Source organism: Gigantopelta aegis, chromosome 12 (genome assembly GCF_016097555.1).
Source record: "Gigantopelta aegis isolate Gae_Host chromosome 12, Gae_host_genome, whole genome shotgun sequence".
Classification (NCBI taxonomy): domain Eukaryota; kingdom Metazoa; phylum Mollusca; class Gastropoda; order Neomphalida; family Peltospiridae; genus Gigantopelta; species Gigantopelta aegis.
In genome coordinates, this window is record NC_054710.1 from 8,133,711 (window position 1) to 8,149,893 (window position 16,183).

Sequence of the window (16,183 nt, forward strand, 5' to 3'; positions counted from 1 at the left end):
CCCACCGACGGGGATCGATCCCACACATCGACCGCGCATCGAGTATTTGTACCACTGGGCTTCGTCCCTCCCCAACCTGGAAGCGATGCTGGCTGGAGGTATTGATGCGTAGACTCCGTTGAAAACTACCAGACTGACATATTTAATGGACAGGCATTCGCTACAAGTGGTACTATCACATTAAGCGGTGCGACAATTCAGGTCGTATTAACTTATACACGAGAATGATCCGAGAGGACGGATTGAACTGATGGGATGAACTTCTCTGTGATCGCATTAGCCCTTACTGGAAGAATTGGCGTTAGTAGATTCTTTACAACTTCAGGAGATCCGCATGCAGTGAACTGTTTATAATCAACTACAGCTGGGAGCAACGGCGCATAGCTTACGCGTGGACGGTCCTGGGTTCGTGTTCCGGTGTTGACGTAGACCAACATAATGTGCACAGCTATAACGGATGTGTGAAAACATTACACCGAATTTTCGCTCACCGCAGATCATTATTAACGCTATCTTGAAGGAAGGAAATGTTTTATTTAACGACGCACTCAACACATTTTATTTACGGTTATATGGCGTTATTTCAATGGTAAGAGACAAGATATAGCTGAGTAGTAGAATACAAGCGTGAAGTGTAAGATGTTGCAGGATCAACTAGCATCGATAGACTGTGCCACCAATACGGTCTTAACGAGTAATCAGGAATGTTTTATTTAACGACGCACTCAACACATTTTATTTACGGTTATATGGCGTTAGACATATGGTTAAAGACCACGCAGATATTGAGAGAGGAAACCCGCTGTCGCCACTTCATGGGCTACTCTTTTCAATTAGCAGCAACGAATATTTTATATGCACCAAACCACAGACAGGATAGCACATACCACGGCCTTTGTTACACCAGTTGTGGAACACTGGCTTAACGCTGTCTTGAACAAACAACCTTATCTGAACCATGCGCGTGGCGGGGTGTAGCCCAGTGGTACAGCGCTCGCTTGCTACGCGGTCGGTTTGGAATCGATCCTAGTCGATGGGCCCATTCGTGTATTTCTCGTTCCAGCCAGTGCATCACGACTGGTATATCAACGGCTGTGATATGTGCTATCCTGTCTGTGGGATGGTTCATATAAAAAGTTCCCTTGGTACTAATGGAAAAATGTACTGGGTTTCCTCTCTAAGACTGTATGTCAAAATTATCAAATATTTGACATCCAATAGCTGATGATTAATAAATCAATGTGTTCTAGTGGTGTCGTAAAAGACAATAAACTTATGGTCTCACGTGCGGGTATAAATCTGTTTGCACATATACTGAAATGCAAACTGACAATTTTTTTAAAAAGAGTTAAACCTGATAATTGTCAATATTATAATAAAATAATCCCGAACTGAAATATTTTATACTAAAAAACAAAGATTGACCAAAAAAATTCCAAATATATTTGTAAACAGGTCGACTACGTTAAAACAGTGCATCTGACCTTTATTAAAGGCATAATGTCACGGATTTAAGGACCTTATTTCTCTAAAAATAAATAAAAATTAGATTAATTGTTGGAAACCAAATCTAGCTATCGCATCACCTTAATTGAACCATGATGGAGTGAAATCCATGTCATCCCTCTCGGCAATTTTAGTTTTTGAATTATGGACCATTGCCATAATTCAATTATTTTTTACAAAATATCATTAATAAATGGAGTATGGTGGTTATGAAGATGGTTGGATAAAGTACATTTAGGGACAAATCAAATTATTTTTGTTCAGGTAATTCTTAGTTAAACCATTAAATAGGTCAGTGGTCTGTGACAATATGCCTTTAAATAGGTCAGTGGTCTGTGACAATATGCCTTTAAATAGGTCAGTGGTCTGTGACAATATGCCTTTAAATAGGTCAGTGGTCTGTGACAATATGCCTTTAAATAGGTCAGTGGTCTGTGACAATATGCCTTTAAATAGGTCAGTGGTCTGTGACAATATCCCTTTAAACAACCACTACTAGTATAAGGACTCGTTTTTGAAAACCCATTAACAAAGGTTAACAAGTCTATACATCTGTAGTTGGGGAAAGGAGCATAAGCGTACAAGGGGTGGGGGGGGGGGGCGGGAGGGAGGCAACTGCACCCCCTAGTGCTGGAGCAAAACACCACATTCGGGCAAAAACTATAGGGTTGGGGTCACTGTCTCACAATATGTTTTATATTACACATGGTATACTTAGTTTTATATACATATATATAAATGGCAAACTATTTAATATTTACTCACGTATAGATATAATCCACACGCGTTATGTATATTGTTGCTGTTGTCGATAATTTGTTTGTTTTTTGTTTTGTTTGGTTTTTGTTGTTGAATTTTTAAAAATTATTATTATCTGGGACCAAAAAGGAAAAAGAAAAAAGAAAAAAGGAAAATAAGGTATGCATTGAATTAATATTGATAAAAAAAGTATCATGAACAGGTATGTGAAGGAGTAGAAAGAAAGGAATGTTTTATTTAACGACGCACTCAACACATTTTATTTACGGTTATATGGCGTCAGACATATGGTTAAGGACCACACAGATTTTGAGAGGAAACCCGCTGTCGCCACTACATGGGCTACTCTTCCGATTAGCAGCAAGCGATCTTTTATTTGCGCTTCCCACAGGCAGGACAGCACAAACCATGGCCTTTGTTGAACCAGTTATGGATCACTGTTCAGTGCAAGTGGTTTACACCTACCCATTGAGCCTTGCGGAGCACTCACTCAGGGTTTGGAGTCGGTATCTGGATTAAAAATCCCATGCCTCGACTGGGATCCGAACCCAGTACCTACCAGCCTGTAGACCAATGACCAAACCACAACGCCACCGAGGCCAGTATGAAGGAGTAGAAAGTGCGAAGAATGTATTTTAGAAAATATCTTTTTACCATGTATTTCGGTCATTCTACCCTCAAACTGAGTTGTAATCTGCAACCCATGTAAAAATGCATAGTGATACGTTTGCAACCCTATATAGCTGTTTGGTAGTAATGCTGATATGAATAAATGCTGTTATTCAGATTCGGGTATGTTCAATTCTGGCAAAAACAAGCCTGCCGTACCCCACCCCCCACCCCCACCCCCCTTACAAAAATAGAAAGGAGAGATAATTAAAAAGTGGTATCTGAACGTACGGTGTATTTCTATGCCCGTATAAAAGAATCAAATCCCAACCTGTCTGTTTTCCTCTTTCATCATGCATGGAATCAAATTTCTAGTGTCTTCAGGGTTGGGTTTTTTTGGGGTTTTTTTTTATAATTTTGATTTATTAATCATCGGCTATTGGATGTCAATCATTCTGTAATTGAGACATATAATCTTAGAAAGAAAACCCGATACATTATACCATTAGTAGCAATGGATCTTTTATATGCACTATCGCACAGACAGGATAACAAATACCACAGCCTTAGATATACCAGTCGTTGTGCACTGGCTGGAACGAGAAATAGCCTAATGGACCCACCGACGGGGATCGATCCTAAACCGACCGCGCATCAAGCTAGCGCGTAACCACTCGGCTACGTCCCTTAACCCCTTAGCTTGCGACTGAGTAATCTATTGAAACTATTGCAATTGCACAAAATGTTTGTAAATCGCCTTCATATATCTGAGTGTAAATAAACTTCTGTTATGTTCTGTCGCAATCTGATTAAAATTATTTCTGCTGGTCTACCAGTAGATCTAACAGCATTACGTGGACTCCCATGTCCAGGTGACATTTCATCTATAAATAACATTTAAATATCGACCAATTACACTTCGCCTTTTATAGCGTTATTCGGGAGCATACAAATTCTAAAAATATCTGGCGACACTATTCATTCAATAGGCGAACTTGTTGGGGTGGGGTGGGGGCTGGGGCATGTCCCAAAATCACACCCCTGTATATATACTCAAAACAGTGTGTAAAATTGTTTGTACCGTTTCTCTATATAATAATAATAATATGTGCTGTATGGATATAAAATGTTTGATTAATTAATCATCGGCTATTGGATGTCAAACATTTGGTAATTCTGACACGTAGTCATCAGAGGAAACCCACTAAATTGTTTTCCAATGCAGCAAGGGATCTTTTATATACACTTTCTCACAGACAGGAAAACACACACCACGGCCTTTGACCAGTTGTGATGCACTGGTTGGAACGAGACAAATGTATGGATATTGTCAGTAAAATGTTGTTTAGAGAAAGAAAATAGCTGAGGTAGTAAACAGAATTTTAAAAAATTAATAACACAGTCGGAATCAGTTATTTCAAAATTAATCTTCCTCGTAAAATAATTTTTATTTTTGTCACTTGCACCATTTTAAATGGCGTAGAATAAATACTAAACGTGTTCGTTTTCTGCGCCAAAATGAACGCCTTGTTGGATTTGATAGTGACAGCGTATTCACATCAATTGAAGTCAGCCAACAAAGTAATAACTTTTGTAACTTCCAGCCAATTTTCATTATCACAGAAGTTAATGAAGTAAAATTCTATAACCCTGCCCCTTTCGTCAGTGGGTGCTGGAACTGTGTTAGAGCCCCAATTTTGGAATGTTTGACATCCAGTAGCCGATGATTAATAAATCAATGTGCTCTAGTGTTGTCATTAAACAAAACAAACCTTTTTCACCTTTCTCTCTGCAAATAGTCTTGAACAACCAGGCTTATACATCAATATCTATGTGAGGAATACGTGTGTATACAGGCCCGTACGCAGAAAATTATAAGGGGGTGCGTAATCGACGGCCAAAAGGGCCGGAGTTGCTGGGGAGGTCCGGTGGCATGCCCCTCCGAATTTGTTTTAAATCTGGAATGCAGGAGATGCATTTTCCTGCATTCCGGGATGTAAATTTGAAACGTTTCTTTGCCTCAAAATATGTCAAATATATTTTTTACACATCCACGGACGGATCTTGGCAGACTATGGGGGGTGCGTATGTACCTCTCGCACCCCCCCTGCGTATGGGCCTGGTATACCTGAATAATATATGTGTAACCATGTGGGTTTTATTGTTTTAATGATTTTATTATGCACAACGCACATGCACCTAAACCTTTGGCTAGGAGCTGTAGGGACATGCATTTACCTGTCTTTACATATGACCTCTGACCAGGGACAGTGACGATCAACCAATAGACTGGCCAGCTGTGTTTGACCCAGTTGGTGGCTATTCACTGTCACTCACCTGACATTCCTTGACACATCACGAGCTGCACAGGCCACGCACTCATCTGCTTTAATCTTACACTGGAATAATTGGTGAGTTATATTTCTACTTTTCTAATTCACTTTACTATTTTACTAACATATAAAGTACAGTTTATAAATTACAAATAAGGTTTAAATAAATAACTACTTCAATTAACATTTACTTTGATAAAGGAATAAACTGAATTAATGTAAGTATTAGAATTTGGGCGTGGCACTTACGCTGTAACAATAATGGATATTCCTATAGCCAAGCCATGTTAAATGAGTCGTTATTATTGTTTTAGAAATGTATGTGAATAGTGTGTATGTGTGTATATTAAATTAGAAATGTATTAGTTTTAGTTTACTTGTTTCTTGTAGACGTTTGACGCTTTTTCATCATGTTACCGCCCTAAAGCCCACAGCTAAAGGTATTGGTATTTCAATGGGTCTAGGTAAACCGTATCACCTGTGGAGATAGGTTTGTGTAGCTTACCTTTATTTTATTATGCTATATATCGCCATATGTGTAATTGTTTGCTGTAAATAATGATTTAAGATTATCGGCGATTGATTAATGTTCAGTTGTTTAACGTACGGTAATTCTGTATGTGTATTATGTCTATATTTGATGTTTACTGTGGCGATGTTAACTATTGCTCAGTGTATCGTTCTTTCTTTTGTTCAAGCGATTTGCTATTATTTGTAGATAATAACTAGACTGCAGAGTGTATTTATATATATTTTAATGTGTTTTTATATGGTGTTTTAAGACTGTTTATATATAGTTGTGAATGTATTTTAATAATGCTATTTTTGCTTATAAGGTTTGTTTCACTATATATCCTTATTCTCCGGAATAAAGAACCCTGTTAAAATATCTTCACCGAGTCCAGTTGTCTTTTCGGGGAAGTAACATATGTATAGCATGATTATGTGCATTAACGTGGTCCAAACAAACAACAACACTGAATGTTACGAAAACAGATTTTGGTAATTTATTATCGTTACACAGTTCATATAATATTCAACATTAACAGAAATTATTTTAGGATATATTCATAAATAAACGTATTGTCGTAACATTAAGTAACAATAACTGGTTCAAACCCCAAAATAAATAAAACCTCTATCTGTACATATAGCTTATAACACAGATGTGCAAATGTTGTATAAATGTACGTATTAATTAGGAACCCTACGACCGTTTCTTAAATTAAAGTGAAAACCGACATGCTGGTTGGAGCCTTAAGCGTACGGGGCAGGGAGCGAGGGAGAATACCCTCCTCCCAGTGATGGCGCAAAACATCAAATTCGGACAAAAATTATAAATATATTCAGGCAAAATGTGCTAACCGCAGACCTTGTTACCATGTATTTCTATCATTCTACCCTCAAACCTAGTTGTAGTTCATGTTAAAATGCGTTGTGATTCGTTTGTCTCTACTAGACAACAAAGCATCCTCTTAGCAAGTCTTTTTGCATTACACTGCGATATCGCAAAGTTGCGAGAGTTTAGTGAATTTGGTAGCAATGCTAATATGAATAAAATATGTTATCCAGATTCGGGCATTTTTGTTTAATTCGGGCATTTTTGTTTAATTCGGGCAAGAGTCAGCTTCCCCACCTACAAAAATGGTCGGATCTTGGTGTTGGGAAGAACGCTGGACTAAAGTTTGTGGTCTAACCTACGTCTTTGCGACGCAATTACGAATCACACCAGTGCCAATAACAAGCCCTGCCGTACACCCATTTCCCAGTGCCACAGTACCATGGGTGTGAAGAAGAAGAAGAAGTTTGTTTTGTTTACCGACACCACTAGAACACATTAATTTATTAATCATCGGTTATTGGATGTCAAACATTTGGTAATTCTGACTAGAAGTCATCTTTCGCACAGGCAGGAACGTACGGTTGGGACGAGAAACAGCCCATCAGTTGAATGGATCCACCGACGTGGTTCGATCCTGCGACGCAAGCACATGAAGCGAACACTCAACCAACTGATCTAGATCCCCCCTCCCCCACTCGGGGTATGCGAGCACAAGTGAAATATCACTTGAACATTGGTTACTAAAACAATATATGAGAGACGTTAGAAATCTACTTTGACGATAAACATTGCATACGTTTTGTTAAAGTTGCACAGCAACAGAATGTAAATCCAGCCTTTCGCCAAATGTCGTATGCTTAAGGTATGATTCGTAGAATCGGTCGAGGAGTTCCGACTGATACCTTGTGTAATATCAAAGGACACGCACTGTGCCTATGAGTTTGTATTTTTGCAAACACAAACATGCGTGCCGAACTAGTGTTCTACGACTGGCCGTGGTTTGTACGGTCATGTCATGTGTGTGGGGGAAGTGGCTATAAATGACCCTGGGAAAATATAGCAGGTTTTCCATGAAAATTATATGCCAGAGCTACCAAATATTTGACATCCAATAGCTGATGATTAATAAATCAATCTGCTGTTCTAGTGTTTAGACTTTAATCTTAACATCACTGAATTAGCAACTCGACTGCCGTGCGACAAATCTATGACATACACATATATATTTATAAAATCATAATTTTTGTTGTTGTTGTAAATTTGTAGATGACGTAAACAAAACGCTGCACCGTACCCTTGCATAAATGAAGAACAAATTAAAAAAAGAACGAGCAAAGCCTACATTACGTCACTTCCGTTCGTCTTTTCGGCCTTGAGCATGCTAACGTTCGCGAATCAGTTAACTGGTTCCCAGACATGGTCATACAGTGTAACATAAAGCGCACGTGTAGTTTGTGCATGAAAAGTCTTGCCAATCGGCAACCAGTCTGGCGCGCGCGTGTGAGAGAAGATACAGTATCTGTCATTCCAGTCGTTTTGTCGAAACAGGACTGTTGGAGAGTTAATGACAAACACCAAGGTATCAGTCAGTTTGTTAAGAATTTCCGATTTGGGGCCTATTTCACTACACTCTCGCACCTTTGCGATATCGCAGTGCAATGCTAAAAGACTTGCAAAGAGGATGCTTTTATTGTCTAGCAGAGCCTAAGAGAGCTTTGTGAATTAGGTCCCTGATAAAAAAAACGATGGACTGGTTGTTATAAAACTGGTATCTATCTTTTTTAAAACTATAGTGTACATAGTAATATGCACAGACCACTTCATTGTTTAAAAGGGTCTATTAGAAAAAAAAGAGAAGAAAAAGTATGATTTTCCTTTAAATGGTACAGTAGCACCAATGTTTTTACTTTTGTATGAAAATGTTTATATGGATAGATTCCTTTGAAATTCCCTTGGAATCAATTATTTCAAATTTTGTTTTAAAGAACGTACGTACGAAGTTACTGGAGATACAAATCTTATCATATTATGTCGATTAGGATGGCCTGTAAATGCCTTGAATATACAGATACTCTCATTCCAAGCAAGAAGCGTAAGCATATTTTGATAATCCAAAAATGGATATCTAGTCGAAAACATTTCAATGGCTACAAACTCAGAAACGGCCATTTAAGTTTACACACGACCATTTGCCGTGTCGTTACTTGTTGAAGCAGCTTAATATTTTCCGGTTTAGGAAATAGTTCCTCATAAAATAAAAAAATACTGCAATATTTTAATATGCTTTTTGAAATTTTTCTTTGAGGGTTACAGTTATGATGACCTCTGTAGTATTTAACTAACCCATTGGTTTGAAGTAACTTGTTATATGTAGTACTAACTGAAACAAACTGTACAAGTGATATAGTACCACTTGTATAACAGCAACACGAGGCGGTGCTCAGGCATTAGGGCTGTTAACTGAACAATTTCCAGGTCGATCTGTGTTGACTTTTTTTTTTACACCGTACTTGTCAGTTGAGAAGCACTCCCTAAAATGAGTAGTCTCATAACTGTCTCGATAGTGTTGTATTTTTCACAGAATATATTCTGACATAGATATTGTATTGAAAGGCATGTAATAATTAATGGTGGTGTGTAACCTTAAAGGTGTTTGTAGACAATAATCCCAAACCGGAAACGTCTGGGACGATAGAGACTAACATGGTTAGTGCATGAAGCGTTTGGTTAACACGTCTTCCACTGAAAACATCCGACGTTCGCGAAGATAGAACATACATTACATTGCAGCTTTGTATGCACTGCAAATTGTGTACCTCGCACACAGCTGGACTATTGCTACAATTACCTTAAATATTAAGGCAATACCTAATACGTCACTCTGTCTATAATTCACGTTAACCCGCACTTGGCTGTTTGGAGTAATCTTAAAAAATGTAATGTCGCTTTAAAATACAAGCATATGAACATATGACAGTCTAGCAGTTTGAACAACAATTCAATTTTGCTACTGACGAGTTTTAGAAAATTACAGACGCTTTAGTTAGTCGACTACATGCTTTCCTAAAATAATACCAAGGTGTATTGCATTCAAGTGGACCAATATCTTCTGGGGAAAGACAATTTTGAGATACCAGTGTAATTATATATCTGAATATGTACCCGCTGGTTTAGTTATAAGTAGAATAGCGAAAGATAGTCATAATTGTTTTTATAAATGACACTTCCTTAAAAGTGTATTAAAGCTTAAAGGCATACTGTCACAGATTTAAGGACCTTATTTCTCTCAAAATGGATAATAAATACATATTAGATTAATTGTTGGAAACCAAAGCTAGCTATCGCATCACCTTAACTGAACCATGATGGAGTGAAATCCATGTCAACCCTCTCGGCAATTTTAGTTTTTGAATTATGGACCATTGCCATAATTCAGTTATGTTTTACAAAATATCATTAATAAATGGAGTATGGTGGTTATGAAGATGGTTGAAAAAAGTACATTTAGGGACAAATCAAATTATTTTTGTTCAGGTAATACTTTGTAAGACCATTAAATAGGTCAGCGGTCTGTGTCAATATGCCTTTAATACAGACTAATTTGCCCTACCGATTCATATCAACTTCCCAACAGATTTTTGTTTTCAACTAGAATTTATTGCTTCTTTTTCTTCGTTTTTGTGAATGTAATATTTGTAAAATAGAATAAACCATCGATCAATCCAACGATGACAAACACAGACAGATCGGCCGTATAATAAAAATTAGATCTATGCTTGAGAATTGATTTTGTATTCAATAAGAAAATCGATGTCTCCTAAATAAAAAAAACCCCAAAGATACAAAAACTCTTACAAAATAAACCCAACAACTCCCCTCTCTAGAAACCCCCCCCCCCAAAAAAAAAAAAAAACCAACAAAAAAACCCCCAACCATTTATTATTTTGATCGTAAACGTTGTTTGCCGATTTGCATTGATATAATAACAACCGCAGATTTGTTATAAACGTCGTATAGCGGGCACGTTCTCCAAAAGCTTTTTATTGCAGTTAATTTATAGAAACGCAACACTGGAAATATCTGACACGTATCAGACATAAGGGTGTAGTGGGCGCGAATACGTCATTATTCACTAGGGGTTGGGGGATGGTGTAGGAATTAGCTTGAGGTGCTTGCGTCGCAGGATCGAACCACCGCAGTGGATTCATTCAACTGACTGGGTTTATTTTCTCGTTCCAAGCAGTGCACCACAACTGCACAAAGGCCGAGGTATGTGCTTTCCTGTCTGTGGGAAAGTGCATATAAAAGATCCCTTGCTGCATTAGGAAAAATGTAGAAGGTTTCCTCTTATGACTACGTGTCAAAATTACCAAATATTTGACATCCAACCGCCGATGATTAACTACACACTGTGCTCAAGTGGTGTCGTTAAACAAAAACAAACTGTAACTTTTATTACAGTGTTAATTTATAGAAACGCACCAGCCGAGATATCCAGATATAACGCTGTATTGGGCGCGAACACGTCATTGTTCTCTGGAACTGAATTTTTACTGCTTCATTTTCAGTCAGTCTTTGTGAGACTGAACCCGCTCTGAGGTGAGATTTGTTTCACGACTTAAGCACCCTGTGTTGTTAGTTTTTGAGAAATAGGATCTGGCAATGGGTCACAAGATAATGATTTACACACCGAGTGGACAGGCCCATCTGAATTTCGCATTCCAAACCAAAGTCATGACTGGTGTATCAAAACACACGGACCATGATGTATAATATCTTGTCTTTCAGGCCCCGTGCTTATAAACGTTAAAGTCCAAACTTTAACGTCATGGCAACGCCATTCAAATAACATTACGTTAAAGTCTGGACTTTATTAAAGTCTAGACTTTAAGTTTTATAAGCACGGGCCCTGGTCATCGACACTACAACCCGATCAGGCATGTGGCAGCAGCGAGTTTCTTCTCAGTGTCCAGACAAAATTATCGCAATTGCCACACACAACAGACACTGAATATCCTGTCTGTGTGCTAAATAATATTGGTTCTGAATTGTACGTCATAATCAACACCATACATTCAAAGCAACTGCTAAAAGGAAGAGTAGGAATAATTAAAATCGTAGTACATTTCAGGACATCAGCACCCTCAATGTCTGCCTGCTTCCGCCGTTCCTAATTAAAGGCATATTGTCACAGACCACTAACCTATTAAATGGCCTAACAAAGTATTACCTGAACAAAGATATATTTGATTTTCCCCTAAATGTACTTTATTCAAATATCTACGTAACCACCATACTTATTAATGATATTTTGTGAAAATAATTGAATTATGGCAATGGTCCATAATTCAAAAACTAAAATTGCCAAGAGATATTGACATGGATTTCAATCCATCATGGTTCAATTAAAGTGATGCGATAGCTAGATTTGGTTTTCAAAAATTAATGTAATTTTCATTTATTATCAATTTTTAGAGAAATAAGGTCCTTAAATCTGTGACAGTATGCCTTTAAGATCTTATAGCTTTTTTATTTAACTAATTTGACTAATACATCATTTAGAATGGCTGCATCATAAATATTTGAAATAAATGAACTACACACCTTATCGGTTGTGACAGTCTGCGATTTCGTATCACATAGTTGTACTCCTATAGAACACCCGACAATAAAAAATAACACAAATCCAACAGCACTAACAGCGCCATCGACACATTCACAATGTGACGACGACCGTAACATTATTGTTATATAAATATAGACAATATGCACAGATATAACTATTGATTGCTCATCCGTATGTACATAAATACGTTATACACACACAATCACGTCATGCAAGTAGCAGTATTCATCTATGTATATGGAGATTGATAAGACTTTTTGACGCAATAGCCTTATCACACGAGCACAGGTGATTGAATTAGCATATTCAGTTCCAACAATCTTCTCAAATCGTACCTGACCAGAACACTCGTGCAACTGAATATATATATATATATATATATATATATATATATATATATATATATATATATATATATATATGTTATTGAGCATCTGGACCTTCCATGTGATTGGTCAGGGCAAACCAAGATGGCCACCACAACAGGACCTCCCATTTGATTGGTCAGGGCAAACCAAGATGGCCACCACAACAGGAACTCCCATGTGATTGGTCAGGACAAACCAAGATGGCCACCACAACAGGACCTCCCATGCGATTGGTCAGGGCAAACCAAGATGGCCACCACAGCGTTATCCCTGATGGTTGGTGAGTGAGGACGGTGTTATTTACAGGGCTCCATGAGCAGTTTTCTGAACGCCTTCCTGAACTCCGGGTTGAAGATAGTGTATATGACCGGGTTGAGAAAGCTGTTGATGTAGCCCAGCCACACGAGTATGCCCAGGACCAGCGGGTCCATGTTGCACGCCGGATGACTCTCCAGGTCGTACCGGATACAGATGGCGCTGATGATGTTCATTGTGAAGAAAGGCCACCAACATAACAAAAATACACCTGCAAGTAAACAGGGAACACTTAATATACATATATACACCTGCAAGTAAACAGGGAACACTTAATATACAGATATACATTTACATAACAAAAATACACCTGCAAGTAAACAGGGAACACTTAGTATACACATATACATTTACATAACAAAAATACACCTGCAAGTAAACAGGGAACACTTAATATACAGATATACATTTACATAACAAAAATACACCTGCAAGTAAACGGGGAACACTTAATATACACATATACCTTTACATAACACAAATACACCTGCAAGTAAACAGGGAACACTTAGTATACACACATACATACATACATACATATATATATACACCTGCAAGTAAACAGGGAACACTTAATATACATATATACATACATACATACATACATACATACATATATATATATATACATATATATATATATATATATATATATATATATATATATATATATATATATATATATATATATATATATGTGTGTATGTATGTATATAATATGTGTGTGTGTGTGTGTATGTATATAATATGTGTGTGTGTATGTCTATATGTATGTGTGTGTGTGTGTGTGTATATACACACACACACATACATATAGACACATACACACACCACACACACACACACGCACACACAAACACACACACACATACATACATATATATATATACACACACACACACCACACACACACACACACACACACAAACACACATACATAAATTTCTTTTATTATTATTATTATTATTATATATTATTGTACACATACACACATATAATGATAATAATAATAATAATAATAATAATAATAATTAAAAAAAAAAACACACAAAAAAACCCATTATAATAAAGGCTACCAACATTACACAGATACACCTAAAAGTAAAACAAAACCCCCACATAACATGCATATACAGTACATAAACTGAACCGGTGAACATAACAAAAATAGACCTGCTAATAAACAATGAACACATACATATACACATATACACATACACATACACATACACATACACACATACACATACACATACACATATACAGTAGAGGTCACCAAGATAAACAAACCTCCTTCCGGTATACAATAAGCCCATTGATATACATCTACATAGGTAGACAAGAAAACAATCTGATTAAAATTAGTTCTACTGGTTTGACCAGTAGATCTAACAGCATTGCGTGGACTCCCATGTCCAGGTGACATTTCATTTATAGATAATTTGAATATCGACCAATCACACTTCGCCTTTTATATCGTTATTCGGGAGCATACAAATTCTAAAAATATCGGGCGAGACTATTTATGCAATAGGCGAACTTGTCGGTTTATTTCAACATTGAAAAAACAGAGGAAAAGTGCAGTAATAAACTCTGGATTGTATACTAGTATAAACATACTTTATGGCTATACCATCACGTTTTTCTTTCGTCTTGAAACGACTTTTATATAAAATTTTATATTGAAATTAGTTTCCGGCATACTTCGTAATTCACCCGAATCATTTCGTATACCCTCGGCATAATCCCGAATGTTTTCAAATTCTTTTCAAATCACTGGCATGATTTTGCAAGTAAGGTTTTGATTGGTCGAATGAAAGGTCAACTGGACATGAGCTTCAACGGGCTGCTGTTAGATCCAAATGTAATAGTGGAGCTAATTTTAATTAGATTGGACAAGAAAACAAAGACAAACATCTGCGAGTAAACAATACACTCATAATACACATTCTGACAGACAAACACACAGGTAGTGTAGTATAAAGGCGATTGGATCATAATAGACTAATATTTCTCTAAATGTTACGTAATAAACTTTTTCATTTACTTAATGGTTGTCTGTTATTTATTTTTTATTCTTCGGGGTAGAAAGAAAAAAAAAACCTCATCAAGGAACATTACATCTGATGACATCACGTTCGTCTAGAAGTCAACGAAGTGGCGTTGCTATGACCGGATGAATTACAAAGTGATGCCTTTTTACCCACGGTATGAATGGAATATCTGGTTTTCGTGTGGTCTTTTAAAAAGTTGAATTACAAACACGTTTAACTCGATTCTGTATTCATATAGAGCTTGGCAGAACTATAAATATCATATAGAAAAAAAAGACATTTGATATTGTAAAAAGAAAAAAATATTCTTTAGAACTGATCCCATTTGTGAAGAGTCCTTCTGATGGAAATAACCCTTATAGATGTTACTGAAACATAATAGTATAACAAGAACTCTCTCATGACATGTGAATTGTTGCAGAACCTTTATTAACGTTTTTGTTGTGAGCTTTTGTAAAACTAAATTAAGACGTCGTGTCAAAAAACCTGCGCGTTGGAAAATTACTTTGAAAAATCCAATGCACTGGCGAAAGGTTTGCGTTTGAATCAATAGTCGTACAAGACGAGTGACAGACATTATAAGGAAATCTTTACAAATTCACTTTCTCTGTTCACAAATACATCACGGCATGTCTGCGCACCGCAGGAACAGACGATAATTTGATGATAGCATTACGTGTGTCAAATGATGTTGCGTCTAAGTGAGATTTGTAATAGCCTAGAAACAAGTGTAAATAATCCTCGCCCGTAGCCAACTATCACAAAACTCTCACAATAATGAAGGACGGTGTACTTCTCGTACTGTGTAGTACATGTATGCAGCTTCAATGGCGAAGGCAGGGTTTTATATTAGGAAGGGTGGGAGGGAGGAGAGGGGGTAGCCCATATTGGGAGAGGCCATCTCACACTATGTATATATGTATGTATGTATGTATGTATGTATGTATGTATGTATGTATGCATGCATGTATGTATGCATGATTTTATAAAATTGAATAGCTTAACAAAACGTTTGGGGGCATGATCCCTGTGACCCCTCCCCCACGCCACTGTGTAGGTTCAGGTGAATCGAGTAATATGATCGGCTGCTCCTCTCTCCCTCTCTCTCTCTCTCTCTCTCTCTCTCTCTCTCTCTCTCTCTCTCTCTCTCTCTCTCTCTCTCTCTCTCTCTCTCTCTCTCTCTCTCTCTCTCTCTCTCTCTCTCTCTCTCTCTCTCTCTCTATATCTCTATATCTATATATATATATATATATATATATATGCCTTGCAAT

The 16,183-nt window shown here is 37.2% G+C and overlaps 1 protein-coding gene across 1 annotated transcript in view; it reads right to left on the reverse strand.

Moving 5' to 3' along the window:
* Positions 1 to 12,615: 12,615 nt before the first annotated feature.
* Positions 12,616 to 16,183, reverse strand: part of LOC121386514 (dopamine D2-like receptor) — a 432,317-nt gene continuing 428,749 nt past the window's right edge. Inside the window, exon 8 of the mRNA XM_041517442.1 lies at positions 12,616 to 13,069. Coding sequence (XP_041373376.1) covers positions 12,840 to 13,069 — 230 coding nt within the window. The 3' untranslated portion in view covers positions 12,616 to 12,839. The remainder of the gene's footprint in view (positions 13,070 to 16,183) is intronic.